Below are 19,362 nucleotides of genomic sequence, written 5' to 3'. Positions count from 1 at the left end.
TAATGATTTAATATCTTAAAAATCATAGTACAACTGTTTATGGTTTGGTGTCACCTGAGCTTGGGATGGGAAATGCGAGCTTAATCACTGTGATCCTTGCTGAAATTAAGCGTGTGGGTGCATGCAACCAGTTCATATACCAGTAATACAGTCAGTATGCAAATTATTCGTTCTGCATTCACTTTGTTCTCTCTCAGTAACACGAGGCTGGATTTCAACGAGCAAGTTCTCAATGTTGATCAAGCATCGCAGTGGTACATCAAAGGAGATCAATTCATCTTCAGGGACGTCGTGTATCCCTCCAGTGCTCTGCCTTTAAACTGCGACGAGGCCAACGTCTGTGTAGAGCTTAAACGTGGACAAAATGCAGTAGCAACCGATGATCGTCCTTTCCATGTTAGCAGTCTCCCCAAAAGGTCTACATCGTTGATTGGCTGCACTTCACTATGTACTGGTAAGAAGTAGGCCAAGCTACGGGGGCCCAAGTTGAGGAGGCGACAGACAGGGAACGAGGGGGGTACACAAGAAATATTGGTCATCATTGGGTGGGCTGAATAACCCCGGAAGCAGTATTAAATTCACTCAAATCTGCTAAATTTTGCCTGATTTCGGGATTCTTCAACTATTACTTGTTTCAAATTTGGGGTTTTCAAGTTGATCGGGAGAGGGAGGAGCACGAAAAATTCTTTATTTTTCTGGCGCTATTGTCTAACATCTTTATTCCTGTTCTTCTATCTTTATATCTGCTTATTTTCTGCTATCTTTTCTTCTTTTTATTGGCGTCTCTTTTTTATGGGTACATCTCCTTCTCTTTTTTTTGCCAAAGTGCTAAGTATGTGTTGTGTGTTTCTCCAAATGCATAATTTTCCCGTTGCTCTAGTATCGTCATTTCGACTGCGTTATTACTGATGTTAATCAAACTGATGAAAGCAATTAGCAAAAGGACATTCATATAAATGTCAAGGGCGCAATTTATTATATTGTCACTGTCACATTGCTCCGCCAATCACCGCGCAAATTGCGTGCTGACACAGTATTACGTCACTATTGACGCCTCTTTTACAACAGGGAAATCAAACTGAATAATGTGATTCATATCAGACATGCCAAACTCAAATGTTTTAGCATCCTACATTTATTCACCCTCCCCCCCCCCCCCTTTACCCTTATTTTTTCGTATCATGATCATTATAAACAAGTCATGAAATCTATTTCTTAAATCCTGATTCATACCAGACGTGACAGTGCGTAATGTCAACCCTACCATTCAAAGTCAACGTAGTGTGACATCTGACGGTGACGCAACAATAGCTCTTGCGGTAGAAGTCAAATTTAGAGATGCAAGAAGTACGACAGTGCAAGGCGAATCTCTCTGGGAGTTGTCTGCTTGGATTGCTCTTAAGAAAAAGAATAAAAGGTTGGTGCTTTCGACATCCTCACAAAAACAGACGAAGAGTCATAAAACATGCGCCAAAAGATTACGTTTATTTTATTTCTGTTATATACTTGGTATTGGCTATTTACAATAGTATCTTCTATATGCTTCAATTCATACGTGTGTATTGAGTGTATGCAGAGGCGGCCCTCTCGGGAGTTGGCAGAGGGCACAGCGCACCCCCCACCCCCCACTTTTTCAATCACCCAAAAAATGCCCCTTTTTACATATATAGGAAAAGTGCCTCTTTAACTTTTTAAGAAGTGCCACTTTTTACATAGGAATAGTGCCCCTTTTACTTTGACAAGTGCACCTATTAATTTGTAAAAGTGCCCCTTCCTCTTTTCAACTCTGATCAGTGCCCCTTTTATTTGGACACGTGCCCTTTTTCCTTCGACAAGTTCACATTTCTCTTTGTAATAAGTGTTCATTTTGCATTCTCATTAGTGCCCTTTTTAATATCTAGTAAGTGCCCCTAGTTAGGTATGAGAAGTACCTTTTTTCACTTCTAAAAAGTGTCCCCTTTCACCTCTGATAATTGATCTATTTAAATCTGACAGGTGCCCCTTTAACTAACCAACCCCATTTTAACTCGGATAAGCGCACCTTATATTTTCACATGTGTCCTTTTTCCTTTCTAATAAGTTCCCCGTTTTCTAATGATAAGTTTCCTACTAAAAAGAGCCCCTTCCCCTTCTCATAAGTGCCCCTTCTCTGGTAAATGATCCTTTTCGGTAACGAGAAGTAACTCTTTTTTCACTTGTGTTATGTGCCCCCTTAAACTCCGATAAATGCCCCTGTCAAATCTGATCGGTGCCCATTTTCTTTTAACTAATGCACATTTTCTTTTATTACAAGTGCCCTTTTTTCATTCACATAAGTGCCCTTTTCATATCTGGTCATTGTCTTTTTTCAGATGCGATAAGTGCCTCTTTTCACCTCTGATAATTTCCCTTTTAACAATATATGATAATATCTTATAAATGCCCCTATCAAAATCTGATGGGGCCCCTTTTCCGTCGACAAATGCCCATTTCCTATTCTCATGATTTACTTTTTTTTCATTCCTGGTGAGTATCTCTTTTTGAGGGTGTAAAAAGTGCCCCATTTTCACCTCTGATAGTTACTCTTTGTACTTTGACACATGCTCCTCTTTTTTTCCTGATAAGTGTCCCCTTTTCCTTTCATCATTAAACGCGCCCTAGCTAATTTCAAGCAATTAAGAGCAATTTCCCCCAAAGCTCGCACGCTACGCTCGCACGCATCTATAGATGATATAATTATGTAACATATCAAAGGTCTTTTCAGCCTTCCGATATGAGAATGTACTTATAACCCCATTAGGATTGTGTGTTTTTTTCCTGTTTATAAAATGTATTTTTTCGCACTGCAACCTCACACATCTTAATTGTTTTCCTCGCTCGCTCGCAAACATTGTTTTATTTTAGACAATCAAATCAAACTGCAAAGCATGATGCTTGTAGGGTGTATAAAGTGAAACAAATATTGAAATCATCCCTGATGTCTAAAACAATGGATATTTTTGCTTTGACATTTACGTTTGTAGGTGCTCTTTTTCTAGGAAGTGCCCTTTTTTTCTTGGTGCCCCCCCCCCACACTTTGGAAGTCGCTCGGTCGCCCTGAGTGTATGTTACATTGGTCTTGATTTGAAAATGATCTTAAAATTATATTATAGCAAAATTGTGACATAAGTTGCAAAATCAAAAGGACAGAAACTCGGGGATAAAGGTCATTATTGTCGCTTGTCATCATTGCTGTGATCCTCGCGGAAATCAAGCCAGTGTATGCATGCAACCAGCTTATATACGAAGTAAAACAAGTCTGTATATTAACTGTTCATTTTGCATTCACTTTGGTCACTCTCAGTCACACCAGGATAGGTTTCACCGAGCAAGTTCTCAATGTTGATCAAGCATCGCAGTGGTACATCAAAGGAGATCAATTCATCTTTCGGGACGTCGTGTATAGATTCGTTGATCCGTCTTTAAACTGTGACGATGCCAACGTCTGTGTTGAGCTTAAACGTGGAAGAAATGCAGTAACAACCGATGATCGTCCTTTCAATATAAGCAGTGACGCAGACAGCTCTACACCGTTTATTGGCTGCACTTCACTGTGTACTGGTAGGAAGTAGGCCAAGCTATTAGGGCCCAGGGACCAGGGTAGAGAGGTGACTGGCAGGGAAGAGGGAGCATCAGGCTTATTGTGTGGGTTAAATAGTCGGACTTAACAATACCATTAGTGTTAACTCTTTTATTACGGCATGAGCGGTTTCATATTATTTGGGGAGGGTGTACTGTGGTGGAGGCTTGAGGTTCTTGCATTCATTTTCTACACTTTTTTTAGGAGGAAATTCGAAATCCCTACAGATTATGATGTTCACCAAATGATTTCGACAGAATGAGGTTAGAATTAATTCTTAATCAGAAGATTTCAAAATGTCTGTGTTCTGAATTTCTTTGGACCAACCATTTCTGCAAAATAGACCAAATCGTAGTTTTCATATATTAATAATAATGACCCCCAATATCCACAGATCTTTTACAAATGGAGTAGTCCCACATCGTGCATTTTAGCACTATCACCGCAAAAGTAATAGATTTATTTCATGAATACATTTTGATTGCTGTGTTGAAAAGAATAATTCCACCAGTGTTCCATATAATTTCATGTCAGTGCATAAACGAATGCTTACTACATACATTTCTGAAATGGGTTTTATAATGCTGGTACAAATTATATTAATCTGCCAATGCGCATATCTTATCTACCAACTGGCTTATTGCTCTGGAAATTACATGTTTACAAGGTCGCCATACCTTAAATAGGAGTAAGAGTAAAGCCTTTCAACAAAATGGGTTTATTTAAACTCACATTTGGTAATCCAAATCGATCAGGAAGGCCAGTGGTGGATTCAGGGGGCATCGGAGAAACGTGCCCCTCCTCCCCGAGTGAAGAAAGAAAAATAATAGAAGAGAGTCATGGGCCGATAACTATTTTTGGGTGGACGTGATATCTCAAATAGGAGTAAGAGTAAAGCCTTTCAACAAAATGGGTGTATTTAAACTTACATTTGGTAATCCAAATCGATCAGGAAGACCAGTGGTGATTCAGGGGCACCGGAGAAACGTGCCCCTCGCCCTCCCCAAGTGAAAAGAGAAAAAAATAATAGAGAGTCATGGGCCGATAACTATTTTGGGGTTTGTGCTTGTAGGAGGTTTCTCGAACAGCCATAATGTTTGTCTTACCTAACAACAATTAATGTTGCAATTCGCATGCTGACTATTCAAAGACAATTATTCGTAACAGGTGAATGAAATAGTTTGTAACGAGGCACTTTACAATGATGTGTGCATGAAATTTGATTAAACGATATTGGTCTATAATAGTACAAAATATGATAGCAGGTAACACACACACACCCACGTTGGCAGGAAGCATCCATAAATTTTAATATACTTTCTTGATAAACAACTTTGCGTAGTACGTCACGTTATCAACAAAAGGGAGATTCCCGTGTCGTGCTGAGAAACTTTGCATTGTGCCATAGTTTATATCTCTCTCATACACTTTGGTTGGGAATCTTGTAGATTAGTAGGCAAGAATACAATAATCTCTCGTAATACCTATGTATTTAAACTTTGTTCTAAAATTTCCTCAGTATTTGTGTATATGATTGTATTATTATATCCTCTATGGATTAAAAGGGAATTATTGCTGTGAGTAATATAAAACATTTTGTTTTTATTGGATTATGTTTTGATAATTTACGATCTAAAACATTATTTTTACGAGAGATCTGTCGTCAAGATAAAATTTTTGATAAAAAATGTTGTAGATTGTAGATACTGATTGTCATCGTAGTACTGTCAACATGACTTTTTGATGATGTAAGTGGGTATATTTGTATTTATGGTCGCATTGTTAATATCTCATTATTATGGTCCCTCGTGAAAGCGACCTTTATTGTTTCTTAATGAATGGATTCATTCAGTTTGGGGATTTTTTATATGAACCATATTTGGTCTTTTGTTTTGATATTTCACGATATAGAGTAGGGAGGTCAGCGAATTGCACAATATTCCATCGTAGAGCTTGGAGTTTAAATGAATTGTTATTTTAATCTTTGTTATATGAACCATATTGGGTCTTTTGTTTTGATATTTCACGATATAAAGTAGGGAGGTGTGCGAATTGCGCAATATTTAATCGTAGAGCTTGGAGTTTGAATGTATTGTTATTTTAATCTTTTGCATATATTCCAACAAAATTAAAAAATTTATTCTAGACATGATATCATTGAGGTGTGAAGTATGTTTTTTAATATGATTGTATTATTATATCTTTTATACCAATATCGCCTTCATTTTAACCAAGGTAAATTTATGTACTCAAAATTACGTTTTAAATCGATGCAACAAACTGGTAACAAATTGCTGTTTTTGCTATTTTTGCTATTTTTGCTTGTTTCACGTTGTATATCATGTTATGTCAAGGCCTTCTTGCCCACCTATTATTATTGTTACGTCCTTCACCATCACAACCAATTCAATCAAATGTTAGTTTTATTTACGGGAACCTATACTCTACAAGCTGAGCTTTTTAATAGGTTCCTCACATTTCACCCTGTATAACCTTCTTTTCAATACAATTAATTTCGACGTCTTTTCAAAGAATTAACTATATAATGTGACACTTTTAGTATATTTCATATTATGTTTTAATCTTGTCAATTATGTGAATTCTTGTTTTGGAAATGTGAAACAAATAAACTTGAAACTTGAAACTTGAAAGCCTTATGATATATCTGAATAAAATGACAGAGAGAGATGAGGTTATTGACAGAGATTTCGCAAGAGATTAAGACTTTTTGTTTGGCTCGTAGGGAGAGGAGAAAATTTAGTGAGCAGAAGAGAGGGGAAAAGATTGGTGCTTAATAAAGTAGAAAGAGATAGGGAGTCAGAAAGGAAGCGAAATATGACCTCAAAAGATCTTAGATCTTAGATTTAAGATTTGTGTTTAGAATCCAACCTTAGGTTTTGGTTGCAATAAAGAATTAATGATAATAGATGAAGAGAGTGGAAAAGAGAATGGAGAAAAAATCGAAGAAGAGTGGATGAGATATAAAAAGAAAGATGAAGAAAAATTTCGTCATTTATGGAAATGAGTAATAGTTCAGGCTAAATCGACAATAAAAGGAAACTTGTACAAGTATAAGAAAATAACATTTCGTTTTATATCGAAGCAAGCTGCTCCAAAATTCACAAGGAACATCCGGACAACGAGATACTCATTTCCTTGGAATAAAGATTGATCTCCTTATGACAGAATAATGTTAAAGGTATTTTCGTGGGCATCTATTGTACATTTAGCGCCAATTTTATCGTCCGCTGGAACTGTACATAAACTGCATCGGCATTGTAAGATAATGTAATACATATACATGTAACTTCAAAAGCTAGGCTCATGGAGTATAAAACAACGACCACAACAACGGGATACTTACTAGTGAATAAACATGCCAATGTTAGTATAGAGGGGACACTAATATCAAGGGGGTGCATCGGTCTCACTCACACAACCGCTAAGGGGAGGTTGTAAAAGGGGTTCTATCATCTTCTTTTATCGTCCTCCGACCCACACACCCACACATAGCCTTTCATTTTCTCTCCTTTTTCTCCTTTCAATTTGATTCCATTCCATCGGAGGGGGGGGGGGGTAGGGTTGTCAATGTGCCCGTGCCTTTGATTATTGTGAAGTGCTGCCATCGTTCACAATCAATAAAAGTGACCATCTTTAGCGGATTTTTTTCTAATCTTAATCATGATTTGTACCTTAATTGTAAGGGTCTGGATTATGCCTTTAAACCTACCACATTCATTTCCGGTCATTGTTATCCAGGGAGAAATTTTATCAAGGGAATTTCATAAATATGTAAGCAGGCGGTATGTCTATATAAACCTTCAGTCTCTCTGGGCTTAAATCAATTGTTGTCACAACACTCCAAATGATGATGAATCGTTCTTGGTACCTTGCCTGTCTTGTATTTGGAAGTCTGATGCTCGTGGTGCACCATGCCTCTTCCCAATGTAAGTCTTTCTTAACTATATTATACAGCTAGTATACTTGTCATTTTTATTATATCACAGTTCTATTTAATTCATCGTTTATCAATATCTACTTGTTATCTTCAATATCTCACCTCGTGAAGGTGTTATGACTAAGTGGTAGAGCAGTGGTCTCGTAACCGGGAGGTCCGAGGTCCGAAGCCAAGTCAATGAGCAAGTTCCCTTTGGTAAAGCATTAGCAAGTCACGTAGAGAGGCCTAATGGGACTTGACGCCGTCGGTCCCGATTACTTACTTACAAGCAAAAAAATGTTTTCTTAGCAGTCAGGTAAACACACACCATAACAAACAAACAGACAAACAAAACAAAAAACAAATCATTACCACAACTTTTGGTTGTTGAATCAATGGGATATTAACAAACTATAAGAAAACCGTTTGCAGCCATCATAATAGTGAGATTTTAGTACAAAGAGCGTACATTTTTACATTGCTGTAGTAGCTATGTAACGCTAACACTCTAGAAATAGTTGGACAAACAATTCCTCGACTGCATGACCGATCAATCGGGTAAATCAAAGCTTTTGCGTTATTCACTCCGTTTGAACGAAAATGAATACTCAACTCTCAAGCAATTTGTTTTTCTTTCCAAAATGCCAACAACTCCCCCAAATCAATGGCCAAAATGCAGTTTAATCGATTTATCATGATGAGGGGGGGGGGGTGTAGTGACACAAAGATGACCCTATTGAGTATAATGTAGGCGGTCCATTTAATTATCCATTACTTGGTTTCACCAATCTTAATAGGTAATCCAACCTTTGTAATAAGTTCAATTGGTTCTCGGATAATTACCCCCTGACAATTACCAGCGGGACAATGACCCCCCCCCCCACCCCCAAGAACACTTACCCCCGAAAAATTACCCCCTAGGACAATTACCCCGAAGATAATTAAGCGTAGACTTCCCCTTTAATGAAAAGGGTGTCGGTAAATTTCGGGGGGGGGGGGTAATTGTCAACATAATACCAGTATTTAATTGATTTGAATTGAACACTTTTACCGAATTATTCTGTTTTGGAAAAAGAAAAGGTAACAATACTTTGCTCTATTATTGATTCCTTCATTTTTTATTTCGGACATTAGAAACTTCGTATTGCTAAAGAGCATCTGTGTACACAACTTTCCTCTCGTTTTTCTTGTTATTTTCTTACATTTCAATGAATGAACATTTTTGTGGTAGAGTACTTGGAGAGTACTCCAATCATTAAAAAATTTGATCAATTTATATAGATTAGACCGTTAAAACTTGGTCAGCTTAAAAAATAACCCTCCCCATGATTACCATAATAAGACTTTTCCCATGATTTTGATACATTTCGATGGATCTATTTCAATTCATATTTTATTTTCCATCAGCATTTTCAGTCAGCCTCTCATCCGGCGATCCCCCTTTACCTTGTTTTTATTGTGGAGTGTCGTATCTTCACTCCGAAGTGTGGCACGTTGACGAATGCACAACCTGTTCGTGTGATAACAGCACTACAACATGCGTAATTGAACCTTGTCAACCGGCATTCTGCGTTGAACCCCTTAAACTGCCAGGAAGATGCTGCTTTACCTGTCCGTACAGTAAGTCTTCTGAGAGTCCCCCCCCCCCCCCCACTCCCACCCGCCCTCTCATATGACCACACCTTTGTAGGACTGTGTCGTAAATTCACTACTACAATACATACAACAAACTCCAAAATGGCAGCAGGATTTTTAATTGATTTAAATTTGCTAGTTTGCCTGAAACCGGCCTATTCAACTTTTACTGTCTTACAAATTTGGGGTTTCCAGGTTGATCCGGGGGGGGGGAATACGAAATTATCGCTATTTCCCTTTGTGATACTCTCTAACCCCCCTTTCTCCCCTAATTTTCTGCTATCTTCTCTTAACTTTGTTGGCCTCTCTTTTTCAAGATTACGTCATCTTTTTTTCCCGAAGTGCTGCGTATATGTTATATCAGACACGAGAAATCAAATGTTTCAGCATCCAACGTTTATTCACCCCCCCCCCTTCTTTCCCCCTCTTTTTTTTTGTTTTATGATATTATGACTAGTCATCAAGTCTATTTCTTAAATCTTGATTCATATCAGACCTGGCAGTGCTTAATGTCAGCCCTACCATTCAAAGTCAACGCAATGTGACGAATAACGCTGACGCAACAATAGTTCTTGCGGTAGAAGTCAAATTTATAAATGCCCGAGACACGTCAGGACTGAGAGGCGAATCTCTCTGGGAGCTGTCTGCCTGGATTGCTCCTGTAAACACTACTCACAGGTATGTGAATACGACCTCCTTATAAAAAACATAGATGAAGAGTCATAACCTGCGCTAAAAAAAAAACGTTTCTTTTATTACCGTAATGTACTTTTTGTTTTGCTTTTTACAACAGTATCTCCCATGTGTGTCAATTCATAACTTAAGCGTATGTTATCTTACATATTCAAATCAATTTTTTATTATATTATTGCAAAATTTAGTCCCGAAGTAAGTTAAACTTAAACTTATGTGTATCTTGCCTACCTTCTTGAATTAATTAATAGACGTATGCCCTTCAATCATGCAATTTTCTCACAACTGCACCAGGAGTATTAATTTTGACAGACAAGGCGCATTACAAATGTCTAGTATAATTATTGTTATTATTATTATTTTTTTTTTTATTATTATTATTATTATCATTGTTATTATTATTATTATTATTATTATTATTATTATTATTATTATTATTATTATTATTTGTATTTCTATTAATATGCGTATTCGATATTCCCCAGTTTTGTACGTAGGCCTTTATTCTACGATCTGTTTTGTAGATGTTTAATATTTACGTTTATTTATATATGTTATTCATCATTCTATATTGTAAACATGTTATCTTTACTCTTTGGACTACAATCATGTATCATACTTTTCAGGTGGGCTGTATCTAATACAGACCACCTTATATTTTTGTTAAAATCGCCTTTATTTATTATTATTTATTTATTTTTCTTATTTCGACCCACTTTTTTGTGTTCAAAATAATTTGAAAATGGCAAAATCAAATGTCTTAAAATTTGTCACACATAATATGTATAGGCATATGAACAAAGCACAGCAAAGTTTTCAACCTTGACCTTGACTGATGACGTGATCTAGGCGCCATTTTGTGAAGTTTTCTGAAAATAAACTCTTGATCATATCATAACCAAAAGTGATTTTTCAATCATATTTATCATGATCAAGGTCAATATCAGTCCGGTCAATTTCAGGTCAAAAAACGCGCGCGTGCGCGTATGTCCGTGCGTCAGTGCGTGCGCAAAATTTGTAAATGCTCAAGATCGTCTCAAATTTATTTTGCATACGTTTCAGGTCATTTTAAGCATTTTATAAAAAATCGCGCACACGCGCATGCGGGCGCGTTTACGCGCGTAACACCATTACACATCAAAGAATCGCTATTTTTTTTTCTATTATGATATTTCTCATATTCTTTCGAACAATTTGATATAATGTTTATCTCTTTATGACCATTCATAACAAGATGAGCGTCCATTCAAGATAAATGTCCGTGCGCGCGAGCTCTTGTAATACATAGCATATATGGGCAAAAACATGCCTATAGAAATTCTATTATAGCTCTTTGGGATGGAACTGGACCCCCAATCTTTTTTCATATTTTGATAGAGAATGAGTCGGAAATATGATTTAATGTCTCATTTGGCTATTAAAAATATTTAGACATTATCATAATGGCCTTCGACCTAAAAATAGGAATTTGCATATTATGACATCAGCATATTTATGGGAAATTGATTGTACCTCTGTAAATATTGATCAATTTTCTTCCAAATTTCGATATGTTGTAGTTAAGATAAATTTCTACAAGCTTAACAATCACCATTTTTCATCAGAGTGAAAATTTCGATTAAAGGGCACATATAAGAAAGTTTTTAAATTGCGTGTTATGCCTATAGAAGGTGAATTTCGTTCACGTCATGAATCTACATGGTATTGTTTTTTAAGAATTTTAAAGCAGTATCTCGCTTATTTATGCTCTATTTTGTCTCGAATTTTAGTTGACCAGCCCACCTATACTTGTTTCAAACAAGTATTATATGTCTAGTTTTATTTGTATTAATAAAACCCGATTTGAATCGCGTTGTCAGTATAGAAACTCGGGAATGAAGGCCATTCTTGTCGCGTTATTATCATTGCATTTGCTAGAGAAGTGTATTTTTTAGTTAGTTTATTTATTGAATTCGTTAATAACTTTCATTATTGATTAAATCATTAGTTAATTCATCTATTTATTCATCTATTTATCTATCTATTCATTTACATATTAATTATTATTCGTTTATTTATTTGATTATTTGTTAATTGTCGGATGGTTCGGCGTTACCTGAGCCTGGGATGGGAAATTCAAAGTTAATCACTGTGATCCCCGCTCAAATCAAGCCAGTGGATGCATACAACCAGGTCATATACCAGTAATACTAGTCAGTATGTGAATTGTTCATTTTGCATTCACTTTGGTCATTCTCAGTCACACCAGGATAGGTTTCACCGAGCAAGTTCTCAATGTTGATCAGGCATCGCAGAGGTACATAAAAAAAAATAAAAAACTCATCTTCCTGGACGTCGTGTATACCTTCGTTGCTCCGCCTTTAAACTGCGGCGAGGCCAACGTCTGTGTTGAGCTGAAACGTGGAAGAAATGCAGTAACATACGATGGTCTTCCTTTCCATTTTAGAAGTTTCCCCATAAGGTCTACACCGTTGATTGGCTGCACTTCACTATGTACTGGTAAGAAGTAGGCCTAGCTATGGGGGCTAAAGTTGAAGGGGCGACTAGCAGGGAACGACGGGGAGGGGGGTACACAGATTATTGGGTGGGCTGAATAGCCCCGGAAGCAGTATTGAATTCACTTAAATCTGCTATATTTTGCCTGATTCCGGGACTCTTCAACTATTACTTTGTAACAAATTTGGGGTTTCCAAGTTTATCGGGAGGGGATTGGCACAACAAAATCCTTATTTCCCTGGCGCTCTTGTCTAACATCTTCATTCCTACTCGTCTATCTTTATATTTTTATATAAGCAGTAACCCAGCCAGCTCTGCACCGATGATTGGCTGCACTTCATTATGTAATGGTAGGAAGTAGGCCAAACTATGGGGGCCCGGGTAAAGGGCGACTTACAGGGAAGGGGTGGGGGACACAAGGTTTATCGGATGGGTAAAATGGTCGGACCTAACAATGTTAACATTGATTAGTTCAGTTCAGTTCAGTTCATTTATTTCAATCATAAAACCTTAACATAATATATATACACAAGTAACATGAAACAATCATAATCTGACAATTTTTGAGTTAAGAAACTGGAGACTAAAAAGGAAGTTTGAAAAACTTGTAAGTATAATAGTCCCTGACATAAATAATAAATAACGAGATTACATGGTTGTACACGTTACTACGACAATAACGATATATAAATAAGATACTACACATTATAGATACACACCGATGAACACACACACCATACACACACACACAAGCATGGTACATTGCAAGGTAGAACGAGTTAAAAGAAAGAGTTAAGGGAAATAAGAAGAGACCATTACTGTCTCTTCAATAGAACTTTAAAGGATGATATAGTTGTGCATACTGTTGGCTTATCAGTTAAAACGTTCCAAATACGGGGACCATTATGTCTAAAAGAGTAAAGCATTAACTGGGTAGAGACCTTTATATAATGATATTTGATACAGGAACGAGTATTATATGAATGAACTGATTTATTAAGGATAAACATTTGACAAACTCTTTTAGGTACATAATTATTATAAACATCATACATCATAATGGTACTTTTAATTGTATGTATATCATAAATATCGAGTGTTCTTAGGCGAAAAAACAGGGGACGTGAATGAGTTTGATAATGGGAATTTGTACATATTCTTAAAGCTTTCTTTTGAAGTTTATAGAGAGGTTCTAATTTAGTTGTTCCCACACCGACCAAGGTGATATTACAGTAATGTAAGTAAGGCAAAATTAAACAATTATACAACATCAACAATACTTTTTCAGGCAGAAATATACGTAATTTACAAAGAACACCAATGTTTTTAGATATTTAGTTAGTTATATACAATCAATGATTATGTATGGGCATTAGCCGTTCGACCTCATAATTTGGGGGAGGGGATAGCCTACTGTGGTGGAGGCAAGAGATTCTTGCACTTATTTTCTACACTTTTGGGGGAGGGGGCTTAAGCCCCAAAGGCTCACCCCGCTCCCTAGAGCCGCTTCTAGTTCAATGTGTTCTAACATCCCCTTTTCATATTTCCACATCCCCTCTCCGTCCCCCCCCCCCCCCCATATGATTGGTGGGTATGTCTCCCCCGGAGTTACGCCATACATTGTTAAAGATAAACTTGAGTACTGGTAACGCGATTGCATTGTGAAAGAAAAGGTGTGGAATGGATCAGAAAAGTTAATCATAAAGCATGTAAGTAATGGTGTGTAATGCAAGGTTCTAGAGTCATCAAAATCATCATAAATTTGGCAGAGTCTTGGTAAAGTAACAATCACTTACACAGATAGATGTATATGGGACAACACACATGGTGTCGGGGCTAGTACTACCCTGATTTCCTTATCTTTCTATGCTCATTACTCAGCCAGTATACATTTTCTTCCAAAATTGTTTGGCACATGACATTTATTTGTAATCTTGAACATTCAGTGTAAGTTTCGTTAGATTCTGTGAAAATTCATTTTCTTTTTTTACCAGAACTCAAGTTTATCTTTAATGAGCGCAACAAGGGTTCATTCGCAATGAGTCCTTTTATCTGGCTTTCATGATATCCCAATATACCATTGTTTTTATTTACAATCTTCCATGTTTGTGTTTTACCATTATCATTTATAAAACATGTCGATTTTTTTTCACCTTCAGAAGATTAAATTCGATTTTAAAAAAAGGCTCTCCTAAAATATGCATCGGAATCAGTCTAGACTGTACTCCGATTAACCCTCGTCCTTGCTTTCTGAGTTCTGTCCTTAACTTCCGGTCTGGATCCCCCCCCCCCCTCTCTCTCTCTCTCTCTCTCTCAAAAACTATAGTTTATTGACCCGGTAGGAAATAGCTAACGATGTCATTATACTCTAACTGTTTTAGGCCGACACATATATCCTTGTGTGGATACGGGAGGAAAACATTTGCACGAAGATGTCTGGCAACGAGATCCGTGCACACAATGTACTTGTAACAACGGAACAGCTGCGTGTACTACAAAGGAATGCCCCGATCCTGATTGCAACAGGCCTGTGAGACTTGAAGGCGAATGCTGTCTATCCTGCCCATATCGTAAGATATATCCTGAAGTTTTTAAGCCTAGTTTACATTTGGCCTGCGATTAGTCTACTGAGTATCCTGCCCGTAACCCTTTTCCCTTGCGGCCTCCGTGTGGAGGCAGGAGGCGACCGTGAGATTTTCTCACGGATTCACGGCTCCGCGACCTCTACAATTTTGATTCGTTATTTCGTAGCCCGTAGACATGTCGTAGGTGGAATGCATAATCCCGCACGGGCATCGCGCGGAGGCCTGGCGCTGATCGTTTAGCAAACGCACGATTTTCGGTGAACATGGGGGCAAAAAAAAGGTTCAAAACGGCAGGGCGGCTGCGCGGTCACCGCGCCTTATCCCCGCAACTTCTGCACGGGCTCCTTACGATTTCCGTGCGGAGGCTGCGGAGACTGCACGGTAACTGCACTGAACTTTCACGACTTCCCTACATTCTCCGAGCATGCAGCCTCTGTACGAGTTTGCCCCGGCCTGCCTCCGAGGGCTAATACGAAAAGTGGCACGATGCTCGTAGATAATGTAAACACAAACATCGTAGCCGGTAGCGTCCTACCAGGGCATGTCTCCCTGGTCCTACGATGCCCAAAATATCGCACGAAAATTCAAAGACCAATTTGTCGAACGGCGCCCGGGGCAAATGTAATCTAGGCAAGGTAACACATTATTATGAGGGATTGAAATATTTCGCCTCCTGACTCTAAACTAGAGATGTATATTAATGTTGACAGTGGGGGGGGGGCGTAAGTTTATCGCCCGAATGTGAACTTCCAGTTTTTGTTGCGCCGACGCCGATGGGTCATGGCAGGGTCTGCGTGAGTTCCCGAGAGCATATAAAATCAGCCAGACCTCGAATATTAAAGCAGTCGATATGTCTTATATATGCCAAATTGAAACAAAAATCTACGAAGAATTCTTACCTTATCCTTTTATTGAGTAAAGATTGGTTAAAACATCTCGGAAAATCCGAGACACTGTCTGTTTATCTTTGCCAGAAAAAGGACTGAAATTTTCGATCAGTTGGGAATCGCAGACAAAAAGCACTTTATGGTGTCTGCGCTCGCTCATAAAACATTTTAACACGTAAATCAATGGGGATCGCAGCAAAAAAAATGGGAATGGCTAAAATCACGACTCCAATTTCGACCAAGCAGATGGCTGGATTTCTTAAGTAAGGTATATGAAATAAATACTACATCGCCTCCCGAATAAGAATTGACGGGTGGCGTAATGGTTTTCCTATTTTGTTATGTGACACGATAAAACTTGTACCTTTAAACAAAAATATCAAGAGCGGTTCCAGAAGATTTTTTTTTTTTTGGGGGGGGGGCTTTGGGAAATTGGAGGTTCTTGCATTCCCCTTCTACATATACCATGCTTATATTTACGTATAATTAACATACATAATTATATGATATTAACATGTAGGCCTATTTTATTTCCAATTCCGAATGGTTTATTTTTGGAAAACGGCACGCAGTGCACTTTTTACTTGCCTATTCTTTTGGTAGCCAAGTATCGCATAACCTCCTTAAATCACTTCGTCATTATTCCTTCTCTCTCTCTCTCTCTTTCTCTCTCATCTTCCATCCTATTTATCCAAGATGTAAGGGTGAGGAGAGTGTCACCGTTTGTCATGGCACGTGGAGACCAATTCCACCTTCGAGTCTTGATCACCATCCATGAAAGCCAGCACACTACAAATGTTACAGGGATAAATCTGTGGAAACTTAGTGCCTGGGTAGCCCTTGATGAGACTAACACTGGCAAGAGGTAAGATATGCCGACAACATTAATACTTCAAAGTTTGTCTGTTATTGGAAAAATTAAACTCATATGAGATAGCAATGCCCAATGAGAGTTAACTGTATGCCTAAAATCATCAAACTTACCCGGCAGCGACCAAGAATGACGGAAAAGGTTTTTTTATAAAATATAGAACCTCAACAAATTCGAAAAGTTCTCAAGAACTTAGTTCCTTGAAATGTGAAAAGCGAATACAAGACATTATATAGTTAATACGTCACCAGACTGTTCGCGTTTAAAATCACGCCGCGGAACAAATGTTAGTTGGTAAGACATTGTTACTCTACATTTGCCTCTTTCCACCCAGGTTTAGTAAAATATATATACTCCTCAGATATGACTATAAAGAACAGATTCTAGATGATACGCAGAGGTCACAGCAGTACGTGAAAGGCGAGATACCGGCGTTCGCTGTTGATTTCGGCAGTGCAGACCCTGCTGTTGCTTGTGGCAGTGCCTTCTATATCTGTGTTAGATTCGACATGGACAGCGACTACCAAACGGAGCATGATCGTGGCTTTGAACTCTCAGGACTTCCTGATAACTCATCACTCATCGGTTGCACGTCTACCACGATCTCTGAAGAGAAGTGCAGTACCGTAGACAAACCTGATGGTACGTAAAATCAGCACAGGCAGGTCACCTGAGGGCGCAATTAGGAATATAACTGACAACCCCACCCCCCCCCCCCCCCCCTTAATAACCACATTTTGAAGTGTCTTCTGAGACCTGGTACATGAATGTGCTCAAGAACATTACAAGGGGGTGACACACTTTTTGATGTGAGACTTAACGTATGTCAGACTGTTTGTAATACTTGGCACGGAGCGCTTGTGCTCCACTCTCCCTCTTCAAAAGAAAAACAGACAAATAACCTGCCACTGCGTAAAATGATTTGTTTTGTAAATACATATCTGGACCACCAATCTCGTACATGGGTCCCTCTAATTCGAACTCACTGCTGCCTTGTAATAATGTTGGAAATGTCTACTCTCATGGTGAAGAATGGAAATCGAATAAATGTTCACCGTGTGATTGTGATTGTGGATGAGTGGATACGTCGCCGGACTGTCGATCACAAGGTCCGCGGTTCGAGTCCCGCCACGTCACTAATGTCCTTTGGCAAGAAATTGGTCTATATTTGTCACTCTCCACCCAGGCGTTGAATTAAATACTTAATGCAGCTATTTATTCAAACTTGTGCTATATCTTTTAACAATATATGTTAATTCTTTACTCTCTTTCTATAGAATCTCCTGTCAAGCCTGATGTGTGGATACCGCTGGTGATATCGACGATCGTTCTCGTTGTTGTCGTAATCATCGTCCTGGCCGTTGTGTACTTGCGTCGTCGGAAAAAATCGAAAACCCGACAGATTGTGATGCCCACCAGATGACTTTTACAGAATAATTGTATAATTAATTCTTAAACAGGGAACTTCATGGTTTCTGTGTTATGTATTTCTTTGAGGGAAAAAGATGTATTTAATTCTAACCAACTCCGCAAAACAGACCAGTTCGTAATGGTAATAATGACCCCAAATATCCACAGATCTTATACCAATGGAGTAGTCCCGCTTCGTGCATTTTGGAAAAATCATCGCCAAATTAATAGATTTAATTCATGTATACCGTTTGTTTGCTGTCTTGTGAAGAATAATTCCAACAGTGTTCCATACAATTATGTTGCCATAGGTGCATGAATGAATGTTTAATACATAACTCTCACCGTTGGGTTTTACAATGTTGGTACTAATTACATTTAGCTTATTGCTCAAGAAATGACAATCTGTCAAAGTCGTGATATCTTAAATAAGAGTAAAATCTGTCAACAAAATGTTTATTTAAACTCAAATTTGGTAATCCAAATCGATCAGAAATGCCAGTGGTGGATTCAGGGGGCACCAGAGAAACGTGCCCCTCCTCCTCCCCAAGTGATGCGGAGGAGGAGTTTTGGGCCGATAACTATTTTTTTGTTTGTGCGTGTAAGAGGCTTTTAATACGGACTTTACGGAAGTAGCCCCCGTCTCCCCTCGGCAATAATCGGGCAAAAAAATCTTAATTTTGGGCCGAAAGGTAAATCATATTGCTCCGGTTGTCTCATTTTCGCTCGCTGGAACATTGCTAGCACAAACCACTGACCTCTACCTCCTTTACGGATCATCGCCTATTCCCGCCCGTGATAACGCTTGAAGTGGGCTCGCACGCGCGGCGGCCATTTTACACTTCCAAGAGCGATACGGCCCACTATACGTTACGTACTAAAAGGCTGTATTGTCTGACCGTTCATGAATATTCATGTTTTTGCTTACCTCGGCAAAATGCTTGCCTCTACTAAATGGAAAAATTAAGGTGGGGGATGGATGAAATGGACATAATGAACAAATCAGAACTGATCTATGGTAATTCATGCTTCTTATCCTTCGTGTGCTTGACTTATAACCTTACAATCGCGTGGTAAATTGAGTCCAAAGTTCGAGCTTGCGAAATTACGGTCGGTGAACTTTCAAAAGTCAATGAGACATGAGGGTTCCAATGAAAGAGCTAGTGATAACGTACGTCGGGGTGGATGTGCTTTTCGTTTAAACAAAAAATGAATTTTTAACGAATTTTTTGTTGTAAAAGTCCATTGGC

General features: G+C 38.3%; 1 protein-coding gene and 2 long non-coding RNA genes across 3 annotated transcripts; all 3 read left to right on the top strand.

The window, feature by feature from the left end:
• Nucleotides 1–353: 353 nt before the first annotated feature.
• LOC115929669 lies at nucleotides 354–3,416 on the top strand. Its single transcript, XR_004066648.1, has 3 exons — nucleotides 354–454; nucleotides 1,237–1,417; nucleotides 3,323–3,416. It is a non-coding gene; the product is annotated as an uncharacterized LOC115929669 (long non-coding RNA).
• A 6,376-nt stretch (nucleotides 3,417–9,792) lies between these two features.
• LOC115929979 lies at nucleotides 9,793–12,171 on the top strand. The gene is made up of 2 exons (XR_004066779.1): nucleotides 9,793–9,848; nucleotides 12,103–12,171. It is a non-coding gene; the product is annotated as an uncharacterized LOC115929979 (long non-coding RNA).
• A 2,574-nt stretch (nucleotides 12,172–14,745) lies between these two features.
• On the top strand, nucleotides 14,746–19,040 carry LOC115929975. The gene is made up of 4 exons (XM_031000210.1): nucleotides 14,746–14,929; nucleotides 16,528–16,696; nucleotides 17,064–17,344; nucleotides 17,980–19,040. Exons 2-4 carry the CDS (start codon nucleotides 16,560–16,562, stop codon nucleotides 18,123–18,125), a joined length of 564 nt encoding a protein of 187 aa, XP_030856070.1. The 5' UTR covers nucleotides 14,746–14,929; nucleotides 16,528–16,559; the 3' UTR covers nucleotides 18,126–19,040.
• Nucleotides 19,041–19,362: the final 322 nt, after the last annotated feature.

The sequence above is a fragment of the Strongylocentrotus purpuratus genome, unplaced genomic scaffold (assembly GCF_000002235.5).
Source record: "Strongylocentrotus purpuratus isolate Spur 01 unplaced genomic scaffold, Spur_5.0 spur5_contig_861, whole genome shotgun sequence".
Lineage (NCBI taxonomy): Eukaryota > Metazoa > Echinodermata > Echinoidea > Camarodonta > Strongylocentrotidae > Strongylocentrotus > Strongylocentrotus purpuratus.
Note: the sequence above shows the minus strand (reverse complement) of the source record. Positions and strands in the feature narration are given on the sequence as shown.

Excerpts from the sequence above, each read along its gene's own strand:
- LOC115929975 (XM_031000210.1), top strand. The coding sequence starts at position 16,560 with ATGGCACGTGGAGACCAATTCCACCTTCGAGTCTTGATCACCATCCAT. Across the intron at positions 16,697-17,063 it reads GAGACTAACACTGGCAAGAG|ATATGACTATAAAGAACAGA; the intron begins GTAAGATATGCC and ends TATACTCCTCAG. Across the intron at positions 17,345-17,979 it reads TACCGTAGACAAACCTGATG|AATCTCCTGTCAAGCCTGAT; the intron begins GTACGTAAAATC and ends CTCTTTCTATAG.